At 42.1% G+C, this 20382-nt stretch overlaps 1 protein-coding gene across 1 annotated transcript in view; it reads left to right on the top strand.

Annotated features, from left to right (window-relative positions):
- Positions 1-20382, top strand: part of Gdap2 (ganglioside induced differentiation associated protein 2) — a 49592-nt gene that overhangs the window by 17301 nt on the left and 11909 nt on the right. Inside the window, exons 4-11 of the mRNA XM_032897631.1 lie at positions 1240-1393; positions 1642-1730; positions 6388-6464; positions 12211-12370; positions 13521-13677; positions 16209-16285; positions 17159-17235; positions 20127-20266. Coding sequence (XP_032753522.1) covers positions 1240-1393; positions 1642-1730; positions 6388-6464; positions 12211-12370; positions 13521-13677; positions 16209-16285; positions 17159-17235; positions 20127-20266 — 931 coding nt within the window. The remainder of the gene's footprint in view (positions 1-1239; positions 1394-1641; positions 1731-6387; positions 6465-12210; positions 12371-13520; positions 13678-16208; positions 16286-17158; positions 17236-20126; positions 20267-20382) is intronic.

The raw sequence follows: 20382 nt of genomic DNA, 5'->3' as shown, positions 1-20382 counted from the left end.
CTGCTGACAGGGTGCAGGTGACATGGCTATAGATACTTAATTCTCCCAGTTCTGGGATCGGGAAGTCTGGAACCAGGATGGCAGAACATCAGGGTCTTCTGAGGGTCTCTGGGCCTCTTTACTTAAGAAGAAGCAGTCTCTAGATTGTGTTGGAAAGACATTCATCCTGTCTGTGAGGATTCCAGCACCATCTCGTCTCATTCCTCTCCGCTCATCCCTCTCTCACTCTTTGATGCTACCACATGCCACCATGAAGTTTCAGCATAGGAAGTGGGAGGGACATGACGCAATTACTCCATAGCAGCAAGGCTATTGGTTGGTGGGTCTGGAGTACAACAGACATCCTGTGGTTTTATTGGGGGGTTGGGAGGATTGCTTTAATTATTAGACCCAACTCATCCTTTGCCTTTGGCCTTGGATATGCATGTTAGACAGCTGATGGTGGCCAGCAGCTAGGCATTTTCCTGACCGCTTTAGTGCCTTAACCAAAGCCCCTCTTTGCACTTGTGAGTGGGGTTCTGGATTCTAGAAACTCTTGGTCAACTTCTCCAGGGAATAGTCTTCGGTTTTGTTCCATCAGTGGTAAAGAAAGTGTAACCTTGCCATGCTGCTGTGAGGGGGTTGTTGTGGTTTTGGTTGACTGTATATCTGAACCATCTCTTTATAGTCCTACATCACAGCATGGTCTGAGAAGTAATTAGGAGTCTTTGGATTGTTCCCCAGAAATAACAGTAGCAGCCGCCTCTGCTGCATGTGTGCACTTTGCATCATTTAACTCAGTTGATCTTCTAAGGCTGGTATCTCCCATAAGTAGGAAATCAAAGCAGAGACTCCATAAACATACCCAGGATGCACACACGAACGCTCTGGACCCTGGATTTAAGTGAAGCTGTTTTAATCTGGCCCCACCCTTCTTTGCAAAGCTCCATACTGCTGACTCCATTTTGGAGGCTGCTAGATTTCTCCCCTAAGCCAGTTACCCATAGACCACTGACTTTTCTCCCTTCAAAGACCTGAAGAATTCTCTGCTCAGTGTCTTTCCCACTTTGTAATCTAAGATTGTGCTTATACCTGCTGTCCATCCCAGCACCTCAAGAACACAAGGGACAGACGCAGATGTTTGTACTCAGTCCTGTTTTTAAATAACTTTCCTCACAGTTCTTAATGCACTGTTTTATGCTTTGCATCTTTGTGTTTTCCTAATATTTGCTGGCTTTTATGTGTCCCCTTTGTTTCCAGGTTGCCGAACTGGTGAAGCAAAATTGACAAAAGGCTTCAACCTAGCTGCTCGGTTCATCATCCACACAGTGGGGCCTAAGTATAAGAGCCGCTACCGCACCGCAGCGGAGAGTTCCCTCTACAGCTGCTACCGAAACGTGCTTCAGCTGGCAAAGTACGGCCTGCTCCCCACATGCCGTCAGAGGTGCACCCTCACTGTGGGAAACTCTGAGGGACCCAGATAGTATCTCTCGGAGTATGGCTAAATTTTACAAGAATATAACTATCAAAGAATACAGTTTTAACTATTGTAATTTATTGGTGGGGGAGGAGAGATCCAGACTTGCGTTTTGAGATTACTTACAGATTATGTATGTAGAGAATTGTTTTAGTACAACTTTTGGGTTTCCTGTCTGGTTGCAGAGAACAGTCCATGTCTTCTGTTGGCTTCTGTGTCATCAATTCTGCAAAGCGAGGTTATCCACTAGAAGATGCAACACACATCGCTCTTCGTAAGTAATGCTGGAAGGACCACACATAAATCAAGTTCTTCCCATTTTCCATTACTAAAGTTTGAACCAGAGAGCATCATGGGAGAGACTTTGCTTGGCTAGGTTGCAGAGTTCTCACTTACTGTAGTTTATACCTATAGGTGTAGTTTATACCCATGCATAAAAGCTTACAGGACTTGCTCATTAAGATTGAAAATGATACCAGACTAGAAAATATAATGTAATGAATATTTGATTCGAATAAGAATAATCTTAACAGTTTATAAAACATGCAGCAAAAACAAATTCACAATATATTTGCATGGAGACTATGGGTTTTCTTTTTTGTGTGGTCTTATTTCTTTTCAGCCTGAAGAACTTCCTTTTTTTTTTTTTTATTGGATATTTTGTTATTTACATTTCAAATGTTGTCCCCTTTCTCTGTTTCCTGTCCATAAACCTCCTATCCTATCCCTCACCACCCTTCTTCTGTAAGAAGGCCACCCTCTGCTACATATGCAGCTGGAGCCATGGGTCTGTCCATGTGTATTCTTTGGATGGTGGTTTAGTCCCTGGTAGCTCTGGTTGGTTGGTATTGTTGTTCTTATGGGGTTGCAACCCCTTCAGTTCCTTTAATTCTTTCTCTAACTCTTCCAATGGGGACCCAGTTCTTAGTTCAATGGTTGGCTGCAAGCGATCACCTCTGTATTTGTCACGCTCTGGCAGAGGCTCTCAGGAGACAGGTATATCAGGCTCCTGTCAGCATGCACTTCTTGGCATCCCCAATAGTCACTAGGTTTGGGTGTGGCTGTATGTATACTGTATGTATATGGGCTGGATCCCCAGGTAGGGCAGGCTTTGAATGGCCATTCATTCAGTCTCTGCTCCAAACTTTGGGAGACAATGTTTATTAATAAGTTTTTGGCCTTATAGCTGGGCACTGTTTCCTCCTAATCTTAGTTCTGCCACGTGGTTTGTCAGTTACCTCTCCTTCCTTCCGGCCTGCTTTTTCCTTCTTGTCCAGCTGGCTAAATCTCCCTTACCTAGTTCCTTCCCAAAGTTTCTCTCTCTCTCTCTCTCTCTCTCTCTCTCTCTCTCTCTCTCTCAATCTCTCTCTCTCTCTCTGTCTGCCCCCCCCCGCCCCCACCAAAAGTTCCATTCTCTTTCTCTCCCCCACCAAAAGTTCTACCTTACTATTCTGCTTTTTGCTATAGGCTATAGACGTTTTATTTTAGCCAATCAGAAGGTGCTGGAGAACAATGAATGCTTTACAGTATGCTGAGTCAGGAGATGCTTTATAATACTGATAATACTGAAGTCTGAACAGCACCCAGATCTCTGGGTACAGAAATCAGCATTTGAATATACAGTGCATAAAAACACAGTCCAACAGACAGCACCTTTCAAAAGTACTCCTTGAACATAAAACTGTGTGCTTAGGTTTAAAAATCACTGAGTCCAAGCTGACCTGTATAGAAATTTGTATAAAAGTACAGAGTTGGACTGAGGGCATAGGTCAGTGATAGAGTATGTGCTTAGGATGTATGGGTCTCTGAGTTCATTTCCCAGAAAGACAAACTAGTCCTCAGCTTGAGAGTCCATGTCATCAGTGTATTCCTTACATTTTAGGTCACAGATTGACCAACGAGAACACTTTGCTTGAAGCATCAGTGGTATGCAGATATGATGCTCATCTTCAGATACCTGAAGGGCTTTCACAAGAGCCTTATGCTGCAAAGCAGTTTTGAGCAAGGGTTCTTTGCAGGGTTGGGCTATCATCAGAGCCTACATCGTGCATCCATCAAAAGAATGCTATGGTCCCTTATCTGAAGCAGTGTTCAGAAATACAGACTTTAAAAGCTATTCCTAGATCTTAACAGTCCTCATAAAGGTGAGAGAGGCCTGTTTGAAGGGAGGGACTTTGGTTGCTTTGAGATAGGACTGTATGTTAATGAGGTTCTCATTACCAGGAACAGCACCCGCACATCCTCCGTAAATACTACTATGTGAATTCCCTATATGCATTGCTCTGGGAAAATGGTCCAAAGGGTTGCTTTGCTGCATAGTAATGCCACAGACCACCCCCAGTTTTAAGAGTAATTTACAGTAACAGATAAAGATCAATAGTGGAAAGATTACTTCTAGGAATGTAATTGGCAGAAAGGAAGCAAATAGCTCTTAAAACTGAGCTAGTCAAATTGTATAAGGGCCATTTTTTCTAGACCTTAAATGTGACAAAATTATACAGCATCTTATTCAGAACAAACAAATACAGAGACAATAGTATATTTCTGAAATTTGAAAATATTGAATGGCTTATACATGTGTATAGTGCATGCTTGTTAAAAGTGAACTCATTAACTTATGTCTTCCAAGTCAAGAGCTTTCTTGCTTATTAAACTATTAGCAAAGCATTTTATACAAAAACCTAATAGCTTCTTTATAGTATCTTCTTTTCCCTAGTCTATGTGCAATTAAAACCTTTGAGAAACCATAAACATCACCAGTGAAGTAAAACTACTGGATTACTTCTTCAACAAGAATGTATTACTGGTCTGCTGTACTCTGTCCTACACAGGAGCAGCCAGCAGGGAGGCAAGAAGCCCATGTGCTTGTTCTAATGGCCCATGCTTTGGTGTGGAAGGTTAATAGCCTGGATGTCACTTTCACTAGTTGAAGTGTCTTCATAAATATCAAGCATGTGACATCCTGTTTGGCTGCCAAGAAGAGTACCCGGATGCAACTAGAAGGAACACTGTAGACTGAAAGGCCTTGAGTCATGAGGTCAATCTCGTTCCTCTTCCTGGCAGTAGTGTTCTTTCTGAATGAGCACCATTGAGAAAATTTGGTTTACTTACTACTTGGCATTACCTTCCATAGGAAACATACAGTGATTGTGTTAAGAGACAATTACAAATGACTGTCAAATTTTTATGTAATGTAAATAGTATAAAAGAAAATGTTTTTAGGATGCTGTTTTAAGGAAATGGTTGAAAGCAGACCAGAAGGAAAACAGATTTGCTCCTAGAGCAGCAGAGTTACATACAGATCTTCATCCTGCTCTCATCAAATGAGTCTGCTGTACTAGATCCTGGGACTACATTTCTTACCAAGGCAGCACATAGAGTAAATTTAGTTATTAGTTGCTTTTGATGAGTGCATGTTGTATGGTCATGTTCTGCTAGTCTTCAGTTAATATAATGTTAGCATAAAATAGCCTTGGCTTTAAATAGTCACATTGTAGCTATAAGAAGCTTTCAGGTAGAAGGATGCTCAAAAGTTCAGTCTTCCCAGTTTACCATAGGACTATATATCTCATTTAACCTATTGTAAACTTGAAAAGCCCCAAATTGAACTTGAACCAAGGTAATGCAGGAGATTCTGTATAGAGGACATGGGGAGGGGTAGAGTTCTACACAACACAGCTTATGACCAGACCTTGAACACTGAGTGAAGATGCACGAAAGAAGAGAGCGGAGGAATCAGGCTTTCTGTCAGAACTGACCTACCTCTGGATAGGGCATCATGAATCCTAAGTGATAGTGGGAGAGGTGTGGGAGGAACAGTGGGAAGCAGGACTTAGGAGGTGTTAGCCGGACAGTGTGGCAAGTCATGTGGGAACGTTGGACCTTAACTCAGAAGGGACGCAGCTCCATTCAAGTCTCTCCTGCGGAAGGTACTGTAAGAAGATTACACAGGAAGCAAAACTCGCCGCCTCGGAAATGGAGAAATAGAGACCAGCCACTAACTTATTGCCAAAATGTGTGTGAGCACCAAGAGCCCGAAAGCCGCTGAAAGAGGAAGGATGGATATTTGGCCTGTTAGCAGAGTTAAAATATTGTGCATGGAAACCACATGCCAGCCTGGACTGGAATAAAAAGTAGAAAATGCCAGAGGAGATGGAGGGCCAGTGAGGTGGCTCGGCAAGCAGGGATGAGAGCTGCCAGGCCTGAGTCCACCCTGCAGCCCTGTGCTACGGGGACAGAACCAACTCCTGCCAGTTGTCCTCTGAGCTAGGCACACACACCATGGTGCACACACACATCATGGTGCACACACACACCATGGTACACACACACACCATGATGCACACACACACCATGATGCACACACACACCATGATGCACACACACACCATGATGCACACACACACCATGATGCACACACACACCATGATGCACACACACGTTAGGGTGGGATAGAGACTAAGAAAAAGATGACTCGACTTTGGCTGTGTGAGCCGGAAACAGGCTGAGTGGGACACCTCACGCTGTAACTGAATGAATACAAAAGCACTGTGCTTTCCGTTTGTGCTAGATCATTCTGGCCAAAGGGAAGTCTCAGAGAAATAAAGAACATGCTGGATAGGAGAGAGCTCTGGACTCAGCACCTTCTGTAGCCAGCCATTGTCACAGACATTGTAACCAGGGCAGCAAGTACAATAAAGCCATGGCACCTTAGGGCCAGTGGAGGGCCGAGAGCAGAGAGCACGCCATCACAGGACCTCTGAAACTGTCTGCTTCTTGCTCTGAAGGAAAGCATACCAGGCTGTGAGGCGGTCATGTGGAGGCTTTTCTGCTGCTCGGTGAGGGAGCAGTAGCTGATGAAGTGAGGGGTGGCCCATTACAGAAACCAAAGCTTGGCTTTAACATTGAATTCTTTCCATTCTCTTCTTTAGGTACTGTGAGGCGGTTCCTAGAGATCCATGGGGAAACCATTGAAAAGGTGGTATTTGCTGTCTCAGAACTCGAAGAGGTATTTTACTAATATTTTTTGCTTAGTTTGAGTCTTAATTACTTGTGTTACCTTCATGTGGTCATGATCTATTCAATGAGTCTGAAGCATATAAATCTAATGATTTCAATAAATTTGTGGCAGTGGGACTTACGCTCATTCATTGAAGAGACATTTAATGGAAACTGAAACAGTGTAGAAAGAACCCAGACTGCTTTACAGTATAAACCACGCTGTGCTGGCTGCTGAGTCCTCCTGATTCTGCTTCAAGTTTTGGAATCACAGGCATGCACTACCCAGCTAAAAGGGAGTTTGATTCAGTTTTACTGCTCTGCTGTTGTCTTCATAAAGGAGATGGCACGGTACGGTAGTTCAACTTTTTCAGTTCCTTCAGTCCTTTCTCTAACTCCTTCTTGGGGTCCCTGTGCTCAGTCTGATGGTTATCTGCAAGTATCTTAATCTGTCAGTCAGGCTCTGGCAGAGCCTCTTAGGAGACAGCTATATTGGGCTCCTGTCAGCAAGCACTTCTTAGCATCAGCAATAGTGACTGGGTTTGGTGGCTGCATATGGGATACATCCCCAGGTGGGGCAGTCCCTGCATGGCATTTCCTTCTGTCTGTGCTCCATTCATTGGCCCTGTATTTCTTCCTGCGAATATTTTGTTCCCCTTCTAAGAAGGACTGAAGCATCCACATTTTGGTCTTCCTTCTTCTTGAGCTTCATATAGTCTGTGAATTGTATCTTGGGTATTCCAAGCTTTTGTGCTAATATCCGCTTATCAATGAGTGCATACCATGTGTGTTCTTTTGTGACTCGGTTACCTCACTCAGGATGATATTTTCTAGTTCCATCCATTTGCCTGTGAATTTCATGAAGTCATCGTTTTTGATAGCTGAGTAATATTCCATTGTGTAGATGTACCACATATTCTGTATCCATTCCTCTGTTGAAGGGCATCTGGGTTCTTTCCAGCTTCTGACTATTATAAATAAGACTGCTATGAATATAGTGGAGCATGTGTCTTTGTTATATGTTGGAGCATCTTTTGAGTATATGCCCAGAAGTGATATTGCTGGATTCTCAAGTAGTTCTATGTCCAATTTCCTGAGGAACCTCCAGACTGATTTCCACAGTGGTTGTACCAGCTTGCAATCCCACCAACAGTGGAGGAGTGCTCCTCTTTCTACACATCCTCGCCAGCATCTGCTGTCACCTGAGTTTTTGATCTTAACCATTCTGGCTGGTGTAAGGTGGAATCTCAGGGTTGTTTTGATTTGCATTTCCCTGATCACTGAGGATGTTGAACATTTCTTTAGGTGCTTCTCAGCCATTCAATATTCCTCAGCTGAAAATTCTTTGTTTACCTCTGTACCCCACTTTTTTAATAGGGTTATTTGGCTCTCTGGAATCTAACTTCTTGAGTTCTTTGTATATTTTGGAATTAGTCCTCTATCAGAAGTAGGATTCGTAAAGATCTTTTTCCAATCGGTTGGTTGCCATTTTGTCCTGTTGATAGTATCCTTTTCCTTACAGAAACTGTGCAGTTTTATGAGGTTCCATTTTGGCGATTTTTGATCTTAGAGCATAAGCCATTGATGTTCTGTTTAGGAAATTTTCCCCTGTGCCCATGTGTTTGAGGCTTTTCCCCACTTTCTCTTCTATTAGTTTCAATGTATCTGGTTTTATGTGGAGGTCTTTGATCCACTTGGACTTGAACTTTGTGCTAAGAATGGATGGATTTGCATTCTTAGACTACCAGTTGAACCAGCACCATTTGTTGAAAAATGCTTTTTTCTCTTGGATGGTTTTAGCTTCTTTATCAAAGATCAAGTAACCATAGGTGTGTGGGTTCATTTCTGGGGCTTCAATTCTATTCTATTGACCTATCTGCCTGTCTCTATATCAATACCATACAGTTTTTATCACCATTGTTCTGTAATACAGCTTGAGGTCAGGGATGGTGATTCCCCCAGAAGTTCTTTTATTGTTGAGAATAGTTTTCCCTATCCTGGATTTTTTGCTATTCCACATGAATTTGCAAATGGCTCTTTCTAATTCTATGAAGAATTAAGTTGGAATTTTGATGGGGATTGCATTGAGTCTGTAAATTGCTTTCAGCAAGATGGCCATTTTTACTATATTAATCCTTCCAATCCATGAGCATGGGTGATCTTTCCATTTTCAGAGATCCTTTTTGATTTCTTTCTTCAGAGACTTGAAGTTCTTGTTATACAGATCTTTCACTTTTTTTGGTTAGAGTCACACCAAGCAAGGTATTTTATATTATTTGTGACTATTATGAAGGGTATCATTTCCCTAATTTCTTTCTCAGCCTGATTATCCTTTGAGTAGAGGAAGTCTACTGATTTGTTGAGTTAATTTTATACCCAGACACTTTGCTGAAGTTGTTTATCAGGTTTAGGAGTTCTCTGGTGGAATTTTTGGGATCACTTAAGTATACTATCATATCATCTGCAAATAGTGATATTTTGACTTCTTCCTTTGCAATTTGAATCCCTTTGACCTCTTTTTGTTGTCTAATTCCTCTGACTAGGACTTCAAATACTATATTGAATAGGTAGGGAGAGAGTGGGCAGCTTTGTCTAGTCCCTGATTTTAATGGGATTGCTTCACATTTCTCTCCATTTAGTTTGATGTTGGTTACTGATTTGGTGTATATTGCTTTTGCTATGCTTAGGTATGATCCTTGAATTCCTGATCTTTCCAGGACTTTTATCATGAAGGGGTGTTGAATTTTGTCAAATGCTTTCTCAGCATCTAATGAGATAATCATGTGGTTTTTCTTTGAGTTTGTTTACATAGTGGATTACGTTGCTGGATTTTTGTATATCGAACTATCCCTGCCTCCCTGGGATGCAGAGTACTTGATCATGATGGATGATTGTTTTGATGTGTTTTTGGATTCGTTTTGCAAGAATTTTATTGAATATTTTTGCGTCGCTATTCATATGGGAAATTAGTCTGAAGTTCTCTTTCTTTGTAGGCCCTTTGTCTGGTTTAGGCATGAATGTAATTTTGGCTTCAAGGAATGAATTGTATAGTGTTTCTTCAGTTTCTAGTTTGTGGAATAGTTTGAAGAGTATTGGTATTAGGTCTTCTTTGAAGGTCTGATAGAATTTTGTACTAAATCTATCTTGTCCTGGACTTCTTTTGGTTGGGAGTCTTTTAATGACTATTTCTATTTAGGGGTTTTGGGACTGTTTAGATGGTTTATCTGATTCTGATTTGACTTTGGTACCTTGTATCTGTCTAGAAAATTGTCCATTTCATCCAGCTTTTCCAGTTTTGGTTAGTATAGGCCTTTGTAGTAGGATCTGATGATTTTTTTAATTTCCTCAGTTTCTGTTATGTCTCCTTTTTCATTTCTGATTTAGTTAATTTGGGTAGTATCTCTTTGCCCTCTGGTTAGTCTGGCTATGGGTTTATCTATCTAGTGATTTTCTCAAAGAACCAGCTCCTGGATTTGTTGATTCTTTGTATAGTTCTTTTTGTTTCTACTTGTTGATTTCAGGTCTGAGATTGATTATTTCCTGTTGTCTACTCCTCTTGGGTGTATTTGCTCCTTTTTGTTGCTTCTTTTTTTGTCCTAGAGCTTTCAGGCGTGATGTCAAGCTGTTAGTGTATGCTCTCTGTAGTTTCTTTTTGGAGGCACACAGAGTATGATTTTCTTCTTAGCACATTTCTTCTGCTTTCATTGTATCCCATAATTTTGGATATGTTGTGCCATCATTTTTGTTAAATTCTAGAAAGTTTTTCTTTATTTATTTCTTCCTTGACCAAGTTACTTGTTGTCTTTTGTGTGGTGGGCTGTGTAGAAAGCCAGGTCTTAGTTTCTATCAGCCTGGGCATCCTTAGCTTAAGAGTACTATGTCGTGCTCATCTTCTGATAGTTCTGTTCGTATTCTTCAGCAGCCACCTCGCTTCTTGTGCTTTTCTAAAATAGGGAAGTGAAGGAGGAGGGAGAGGAGGAGAAGGAGGAGGAATTGGGTGGCTTACACAGACAAGTCATATTTTTGAGTAAGTTGATACTAATTTTAGGAGAAAGGTAGTCTTGAGAAGGGCAACATTTCTTAAGTAGTAAAGGTTGAAAATGAGAAAACAGGAATTACACACAGAATGAATACAAAAATGCATACTTAATTCTCAATTCTTAAAAGGCGATATTCAAATCACCGTGATAAAGAAACTTCACAACATTGACTATTACAGAAACTCAAGTCTAAACCACAAATTCACCATCACAAAGCCATTTGCCAGCCACATAAGAAGTTACAGTGTAATATGACAGCTTCTTAAGTATATAGAGAAAATATTTAAAAAATGAAAATGAATATTTAAAACAGTGTTGTTCAGTCAGTAGTCAAAGAGTAGACAATAGTTAGCGGCACACTGCGGAGCAAGTGGAGAGTGCACATAGTCAGGAAGGAAGTGCTGAGCCTGGAGGGGTGAGGTGTGCACTGTGAGGAGGTGAGCCTTGTAGCATCATGCTAACTGAAATAAGCCAGACCCAAAGGTCACAGATTGTATTCTGTCTGATTGAAAAGTTGGAAATAGTCATACCACTGAGGCAGAACAGTTGGCAGCCCAGGTTTTGGAACTAGGAACTTCGGGGAAACGATTACTGGGGAGTTGGGTTGAATTGATGTCAGTGTTCTGGAGTTGGACAATGGTGGTTGAGCAATTTTAAGAACATCGTAACAATCACTTCTGTATTTTTGACAGGTTAGTTTTATGGTCTAAGATTCTTCATAAATCTGTGTGTATGTATGTGAGTGCATAAGTATGCGTGTACCCAGTGTGCCATGATGCATGTGTGGAAGTCAAGACAGCTTCATGGGATTGGTTCTCCCCTTCCACCTTCTGTGCTTTAGACGGATGGTTCCCACAGCAAGCACCTTGACAAGCCGAGCCTGATGCCGACTCTACCTATGTCTGTCTGCTTGTTTGTTTTTTGAGAAAGGGTCTCTATGTAACTGTAATTGGCCTGGAACTCACTATATAGATCAAGCCAGCCTCAGACTCAGACTTGCCTGTCTCTGCCTCCCAAGTGTGAGGATTAAAGGTGCCACCACCCCCAACCAATTTGGGTTTCTGTAAGATACAAACCCGATGGCTCCAGGCTATAGTTCTGTGTGTAATACTGATTTCTTAAATGATCTAATTGACCGAGATATTTAACTCCATCACTTGTGTGCTGTCTTCTTTGTCTTCTTTTAATCCTTTTTAAAGATATAATGTTTCTGAAAAATGAGTAACTAGTCAGGCAATGGTGGCAGACACCTTTAACCCCAGCACTCAGGAGGCAGAGGCAGGTGGATCTCTGAATTTGAGGCCAGCCTGCTCTGTAGATCAAGTTCCAAGGACAGCCAGGGCTACACAAAGAAACCCTCTCTCAAACCACCACCCTCCCCCCCAAAAAAACTAAGCATGGGTCAAATAGAGACTGGCACACTGACCTCAGCATATGGTATCTGTGCTTTGGGAGCCTAGCAGACAGGGTGTGAGTACGGGCAGGAGTGGCAGCCTTCACAGTCCAGATTCGGTGACCTGATGGTGGTATCCTGTGACTTGACTGGAGTCTCACTTCTCCCTGTTGAATGTAGGACGGGTGTCTCCCAGACAGCTTGCAGTCTGAGAGGGGAGTGGTGAGGCCTGTGGTCTTCAGGGCGTGTGGACCACAGCCATCACTGCGGGCTGCTCTCTCACTTCACTGTTTTTCACACAGTGCCTTACTTTTCTGACACAGGCCACTTACCAAAAGCTGCTACCTCTGTACTTCCCAAGGTCATTAAAGGAGGAAAGCCAGTCATTGCCATCCCTACCTGCAGACATTGGAAATGCAGAAGGGGAGCCCGTGGTGCCTGAGCGGCAGATCAGGATAAGTGAGAAACCTGGTGCTTCGGAGGGTGAGTGCTGGGGCTCTAAGCTCCTCATCTTCCTTAGGTAACAGATTATGGGTTTCCTTTGACAGTTTCACAGAGATTTGTCATTGCCATGCCTTATTCCTCACCCTTATTCTCCTCTGGCCCCTTATCTCTCAGTGCTCACTCCCCCACCCACTTTCTTTTGTGTTACATCTGTGTGAAATCTAGACTCCTCATGAGGAAAAAACCATGTGATACGTGTCTTTTACCACCTGGCTTATTTTGCTTAATGTAATGATCTCCAGTTCCATCTATTTTCCTGCAAACCATAATCTCCTCATTTTTTATGGCTGAATAAAACTCCGATGTGTATATGTGTATGTGTCTCACACTTGATCCATTCATCTCTTCCAAATATCTAGGCTGGTCCTATATCCTGACTGCTGTGAATAGTGCAGTGATAGACACATGAGCAGACGTCTCTGATCCGCCTAACCAAGTCTTTGGTTTTATCTTCAGGAGTGAGATAGTTGAGTCACATGGTAACTCAAGTTGTACTTTTTTGAGGAACATTCATAGTGATTTCCATACCAGCAATGTGTAATGATTCAGCATTTGCCTTCCTTAATTTTCCTCTTCAGGATGCTGGGGTACTGGTAAAACACCAGCCAGCAAAGGTTTAGGACTTGTATTGGGGATTTTCAGGTGGGCATAGCAACATGCTCAGCTGAACGGAGTTTGGAGGCTCATGAAGAACCGTTGAAGCAGTAATTGAGTATATTACCACCTTACATTTTCAAGTTTTCAGCAGTTTTGACAGTGTCTTCTAAAAATCACAGTTAATATTAAATAGTAAGATAAGAATACTGTAGCCATGTTATTTCTTTAGGTTTTATACTCATGTACATTGAAAGTTATAAGCAGAGAGTATAATGTTTGGATGAAGGCCTTCTGTCAGCCATCACATCTATAAGATCATAACCCTTGGACTCAGTGCTTGTCGTGACCAGAAATCAGCTTAGGGAACATATTACTTCCTTTCTTTCATTATTTCAGAGTCATAAATGTTGTTGTTGTTGTTGTTGCTGTTGCTGCTGCTGCTACTGCCTTACAGTCTTGCCTCCTGTAGCACTCAAGGTGGGTTTTGCTGTCTGCTTTTGTAGCTCTGTGCTGATGGTACTTTTTGTTGCAGACAATGAAGAAGATGAGGATGAAGGCTTGGGAGTGGATCTGTCTTTCATTGGCTCTCATGCTTTTGCTCGAATGGAAGGAGATATTGACAAGCAAAGAAAACTGATCCTCCAAGGACAACTGTCCGAAGCTGCCCTGCAGAAGCAGCATCAAAGAAAGTAAGGCAGGCTTACACTGACAGTCAGATGCCGTGTGTCAGCAGAGGGATCCGGTACCTGCGGATGCTGCTCTGTGCACACAAAGTTCCTTTCGTTTAACCTTAGCTGTGACGAGTAGGAGGTCCTGTTCTGTCCACATTCCCTAGGTGCAGAACTGAAAGTTGAGTCAGTATAGGGGAAGCCAGTGGTCAGATGCGTATCTGCTCTCAGAGTTCTTAACCCACTGTGGGCTCTAACTGGTGAGCCTCCATGTAATCTAAACATGGAAATTAGGGGATAGGAAAGTACTTACAAGGCTTGTGCTTGTGTTTATCTTGCATTAAAGTTTTCTTCAGCTGAAGAGCTTTATGTGTCCCCCACTTACCTGAGGACCTTTACATTGTTTTCTCCAAGTGTTTCTAACTACAAAGGAACCCAGTTCTGAGTGGTTCTTTTTAAAGTCACAGATGGTGAAAGATTAATAGTAAAGATGGCTAGTTTTCAGTATTTTAAAGAAAAGAGTAAGTCGTACATGGCTTTCTGTTCCCTCAGAGAGCTGGTGAAGGACAATGTCTCACAGGCTGTGAGCATCAGTGGGTGCAGTGCGTGTAGCTCACCACCAGAACTCAGCAAGCTCCGTCAAACATGACAGTGGCTTCCTCCAGTATTGAGCAAACCAATCTGTCTTACCTTTGAGCCTTGGCCCCTCCCATTTGTTTCTATTGGCATCTTCTCTCCTTCAATCCTGCCCATTCTCCAAGTTTTAGACGAAAAGCAAATGCTTCCCAAACCTCACCTGTTGGGTCTTCAATGGCTGCCTCTGCTACTCTCCTTTCTCACAGCGTGGCACAGCGTGCCGTATTGTTTGTAGGGCACTTCCATGGTGCTAGTCTCCAGTCACACACAGATAGATGCTTTATTTCCTTGAGAGCTTCCTGTGACGTATTTCCATCACCTTCACCTTTGTCCCTGGAACTCCTTCCCACGAAGCCCCTCCTCTTTCATAACTTGTTCTGTTTTGTAGCCCGCTGCATTTGTAAGGTTGCCTCCGTGAGCTTGGGAGGGAGGTTATTTACTGGATTCTGCTCAGCATGGTGACAGCACTAAAAAAAGAAAATGGTTCCCTGGTCCCCAGCCAGAACTAAAATGCTCTGTCTCCTCAGTCCCAGGCCTTCACTTCACTCCAATTTTATTTGGGGAGAAAAAGCAAATTTACCACTAGAGGGAACCAAGGAACAAGTTTTCCAAAGGATGAACCAAGTGACAGGCTCAGTAGTTTCTAAATCGGATTAGGTGTATCCTCTAGAGCAGAGCCTAGGTGAGAGGGGCAGCAGCATTAGGAGTGCAAACAAATAATTAATTAATAAAAGTGGCCAAGTGTAGTGTTATCTGGCAAACGTTTTTCTTCAGGTTCAGTGACTGGACTTCTTTGCTACATTATGTTGATATGACACTGTGCATGCATTTTTAAAATGTTCGCGTCATTGTTTTATGAGTTGTTTATGGTCCTCAGATCCTGAGACCAGAAAGTTTAGAGCTGGTAACTGTTGAGTTTATGATAGGATAGAGCTGGACACCAATGCTCTGCCATGCTTAAGATTGCAGGGTGGAGTTTAGAAAGATGTTATACAACTTTTCAAAAATACGTCTTTGAAAATCTTTAGATTATTATTAAAGTGGGGAAAGACATTGGAAAACAGGGAAGAGATGGCTTCACTAAAGTATTTCATTTCCTTTCATTAGTGGTCCTTGTTAGGCTTCACACGCTGTGATGCTAACATCACTTCTCACAGAAAGGCATTGCTTCATTAGCTATTAGGTACTCGTTAAACCCATTAAACGCGTTAACACCAGCACTGTGCTGGAGTATGTCTAGTAAAGCAGACTAGTGCCATGCACACAAAAGCTTAGCTTCATTTGCAGTGAAGCAGGACATAACCGAGTGTAGGATGCAGCATTTGCATTAGGCCTGGAAACCCTTCTATTCCCAGGTTGAACAGTGGGCTTTATCCTAATACGTTATTGAACTTTTAAAAATTATTTATTTTATTTATTGAAACTAGATTCTTCTCATATCATACATCCCAACCACAGTCCCCCCCACACACTCCTCTCAGCTTCCTCTTAACTCCCCTCTCCCCAAGATCCACTCTGCCTCCATTTCCTCTTCAGAAAAGAGCGGGCCTCCAAGAGACAGCAGCCAAACAGGACAGACAAAGCGAGAAACAATAAGGCAAGACAAAGGCCCTCATTGAACAGGACAGGGCAACCCAACAGAGGCTTTTCTTGTTAAATTTATGTAGTAAGGAAAAAGAAGACAAGCCACTTGTCTGTATAGTTCTCTCTTACTGTGAGAATTTTTTTCAGTCATTTTCTCATTACTGCACATCATCAATGCCTTATGATTCTGCACGGTGCAGTGGCCTCTAACTCTTTACAACAGTAATGAAGCCTGAGTTCTGTATGGTCAGGAAAAATATTAAAAGTGGGCTCATTTTTATAAAGGTAACTTCCCCATGTTTGCTCTAATGATTATCTCTTTGTTTATCTAGTTATAATCGCTGGTTATGCCAAGCACGATCTGAAGACCTGTCTGATATTGCTTCTCTGAAAGCTTTATACCAAACAGGTGAGCTTAATGATCAGTTATTCTAAGGATCTTAACAATCACTTAACTAAGGATCTGACTCACTGTGCTATGTGAGACTTGGTTTTCTCTGATTTTTCTCCATCAATACAGTGTTTTGTACTGACGTCAATGGTTTTGGATCTTAGACATACCATATCAAACTCTAGTGTGTTCTTATGGTCTCAAAGGTCCCTGTTTCACTGTACCTCTGATATATGCTTTTTAAGTAGATACTCAGTGTTAATTTTTCTTTTTGTTTAAAGAAGTTCTCAAGCCTGTATACTTAGAGTGCAGAATACTTCTAACTAAAAGCTTGCCAGTGCGTCTATCCAAGCAGAATAGCTGTGTTTCTGGAGTAGTGCCTGGGGTGCTTTTTCTGTTAGGATGCTTTCTGCTTTTCAGAGTCCTCTGCATTTGTCAGTACAGACTTCAAACCTTAGAGCACTCTCGGGTCCTCACTTCCTCCACGGGTTTTGTTTCAAGCATTCCCTGTTTATTTTCAGTTGAGAACTCTGATTTCCTGGGTCAATAATACTATTAAAAGTAGTGGTGAGTTTAAACAGAGTGTTTGTTTATTTTAAAAATATAAGAGCATAGGTCATGCTGATTTAAAATCTTTAAACAATCTTGGTCAAGACTGGGGTCAATCTCATAAGAAAACAAAGTATTTTCCTAACAAGGAAAGAAATCTGATGGTATAATTTCAGAAGCTTGTGCATCTTATTTCTTATCATTTGAGTTCCTTTATGCAGCCAAATACATAAAGTCAGATACATAAAAGACCAGGACAAATCCTGGTTTTGTGTGAAGGTCCTGGATCCCAGGACAGGCCCTGGTCTTGTGTGAAGGTCCTGACTGCACCTCCTCTTTCAGGTGTAGATAACTGTGGCCGCACAGTGATGGTGGTAGTTGGAAGAAACATTCCTGTGACATTGATAGACATGGACAAGGTAAGCCATAATGCTAGCCTGCAAACCAGGCTGGTGTACAAAGTAAGAAGAGTGTCGAGTTGGTGGCGAGGCTCTGCAGCCTGGGTGAGGTGGGTTATGAATCGGTGGACTCGCGTCCCTGAGAATCAGTATGCGTCAGTACTGGTGAGTGAGGGTTTGCTTGTCCTCAACAGGGAAAACTTAACAGATGGCTCTGGTACTATTCCAGAAACGCAGCTATTCTGCTTGGATAGGACGTACTGGCAAGCTTTTGGTTAGAAGTATCCTGCCCTCTAACTATACAGGCTTGAGAGCTTCTTTAAAGAAAAAGAAAACACTGAGTATCTACTTAAAAAGCATGTATCAGGGGCACGGTTTACCCAAGACAGCAAGAACGTGTAATTCTACATCCCTTCATGTGGGGCCAGAAAACAGGAATCTATGATCTTAAAAGAACAGAATAGTTCAAACCGTCAATAAAAGAAAGAAGTTGTTCAACCTAACTAGTAATGTGTACAGACAATTCAAAATGTCATTTCTCATCCTGAGAATTAGTGAGAACTTGTAAATAAATGTTGTCAGCATAGATGAATGGAAACTATAAAAGCTGTATTCATTGACCCAGTGATTCCATTCCTGAGACTTTCTAAGAAAACACTCCCAAGCAGGAGTGAATCCTGTGACTGCCGAGTGTGGAATCCTCACTGGAGGGACAGAGTCCATGAGCTAAGCAGAGCTCCTCAGTCAGCATTCTCGAGGCAGCAGTAAGTGAGCTCAGTACATTGTCACAGAAAAAAGAGCGCGAAACGAAGCTGACAGGGCTGTTGGGGTGCCAGGAGCAGGCAGGGGGACTGGATATGATACCTGGTCATATGTATGAATTACCAAAGAGTAGATCAAAGAAACTCTATTAAAATGTTTATATACATACATATGCCCCAAAACATCAATTTCATTACAAAAAGAACTACAGAAAATAAGTTGTGACTGACCCATTATATTAACCACAGTTATTAACCCATGTATATTAACCATAGCACGCTTCAAACCGAGAAGATACATGCAACTTTAAGCTAAATAGTCACTCTGAAGCTGAGCAGTGCTTCTGGCTAAGCTCTTGGAAGTTTTGGTCAGTAGTGTTTTGGTCAGTACCAGTGACTGGGTCTTACAGGGGTCTCTGTAGCAAAGCATTATGACTTAAACTCCCACAGCTGATTGTGGTGTACTCACAAATGGAGTGTTCTGGGACCTTTAAAAAGTATGCTTCTAAGGTGCTGCAGGTTTAGTACGGTGCTCATGTAGCCTCCACAGGGCCCTGGGCTCAATCGTCAGTATGTGGGGGGTGTGGGGGTTTGAAGCGAGTACAGTAGAGAGGAGAGATGTGTCAATAGAAGTAAAGGCAGAGCTAAGTATTTCAAAAATGGCTCCTTTAGCATTAAGAGTGGGAATATCGCTTTCACAGGACTGGGAGTTTGATTTACAGTATCCACATTGAGTGACCCACAATTGCCTAAAACTCCATATGTTATAGAGGACTCCGCCACTGTGTGTGCCCCTACACATGTACACACACACACACATACACACACGTACACACAATTAAAAATAAAATCTTTTTTTAAGGAGGGGGTTTTCTTGTTTAGAGGAGAATTTGTCTTCCACAGCTTTTTCTTGTTGGCTAGCCCTATAAATAACAGTAGAATAAGTAACTTAAAGAGAGAGAATTTGAAGCCAAAAGGAGTGTCCTGATTTGCTTAAGTGTGATAGTGAAGAATGGGTAGAAAGAACAGAGCCGGTCTGATAAGAGGAGCACTAGGACTATTAGGGACAAGCTAATTCACGAAGAGGAGAGACTCATCTGGTAAGGATTACACTGTCTGATTCTGCGTGCAGCTGTTTGTGCTCTTACTAGTCTGTGTGAGGTGCACTCTTCCCAGCAGTAGTATGACGTATACCTATGAGAATATATAGCCCCCGCACTTAACTTTGGTGAGTACTTGCATAGCGTTCCAGAGATTACGATATGTCATTTTATATTTGAAAAGTGAGACTTATTGTGATGTTTAAGCCAGGTAACATCAACGAAGGACTGTTCTTAATGTCCTCCACTGCCTACTGTGCCTGCGGGTTGGTCCTAATCCATGTGAATGCCAAGGACCCTGCTGAGGAGGACTTGGAAAACAGCCTGGTTGATTAATCCTTCGTTGGTGTAGCTAGGCTCCCCCTTTGCAGTTGTTTACGGCCAAACCACTGGGTCACATCAGCCCCGCTCGGGTTATATTTCTCACTTTGTTTTTAGTGTCTCTCTTAAATTTCCTAAAATAGAATACATCCCTAACCAAACAGGGTCATATTAGATCATCCTCTTGAGTTCTAGAAGCGTTACCCAGTGTGTTGCCAACCGCCCACAGAGCCCTCCACTTTGCTCATTCAGATAAGCATTAAGAGTGCTAGGAAAATGAGCTTCTGTGAGAGCATGGAAGGAGTGGCTGGACATCGTGTGCCCTGTGCCTTGTCCCGAGTCCGATCACGAACATAGACATCTTGATGGAATGCAGATAGAAACTTCAAGAATTAGAGATTTCATTAAAATTGTAAGAAGTATTAAATCTTAGTTTTGACATCATTGTCCTAAATAGGAGAAACCTGGTAGTTGATCCAAGAGCTCTTCCTCGTATCCGAAGAGCTCTTTCAGAGGCCAAAGATTATCCTCTTTCTTAGCGCACTACAAACCTTGCGAGTCACTAAATGCTAGGATTCACTTTCTGAGAGGACTTATTCTCAGCAGCCTGCTCTTCCGGACTACAACTCCTGGAATCTGTAGATTAGATTACTCTTAGGGGAGGGTTCCCTGTCCCAGCCTCTGCTGAGTGAACTACTACTGTGAAAATGTTCTTTATTCTCTCTCTTAGGCCCTCTTGTATTTTATCCATGTAATGGATCACATCGCCGTGAAGGAATATGTATTGGTGTATTTCCACACACTGACCAGCGAATACAATCACCTGGACTCCGACTTCCTGAAGAAACTCTACGATGTCGTTGACATCAAGTTAGTCATTTTGGGATTGTTAATGGTTATTGCCTCTGTATTTTTAACACTAAGCAATAGCAGACATTTATAAATATTTTTGAAGAATATTTCATGTGACAAAGATTTTTATCATA

The sequence above is a fragment of the Rattus rattus genome, chromosome 3 (genome assembly GCF_011064425.1).
Source record: "Rattus rattus isolate New Zealand chromosome 3, Rrattus_CSIRO_v1, whole genome shotgun sequence".
In the NCBI taxonomy this organism is placed as follows: Eukaryota; Metazoa; Chordata; class Mammalia; order Rodentia; family Muridae; genus Rattus; species Rattus rattus.
Note: the sequence above shows the minus strand (reverse complement) of the source record. Positions and strands in the feature narration are given on the sequence as shown.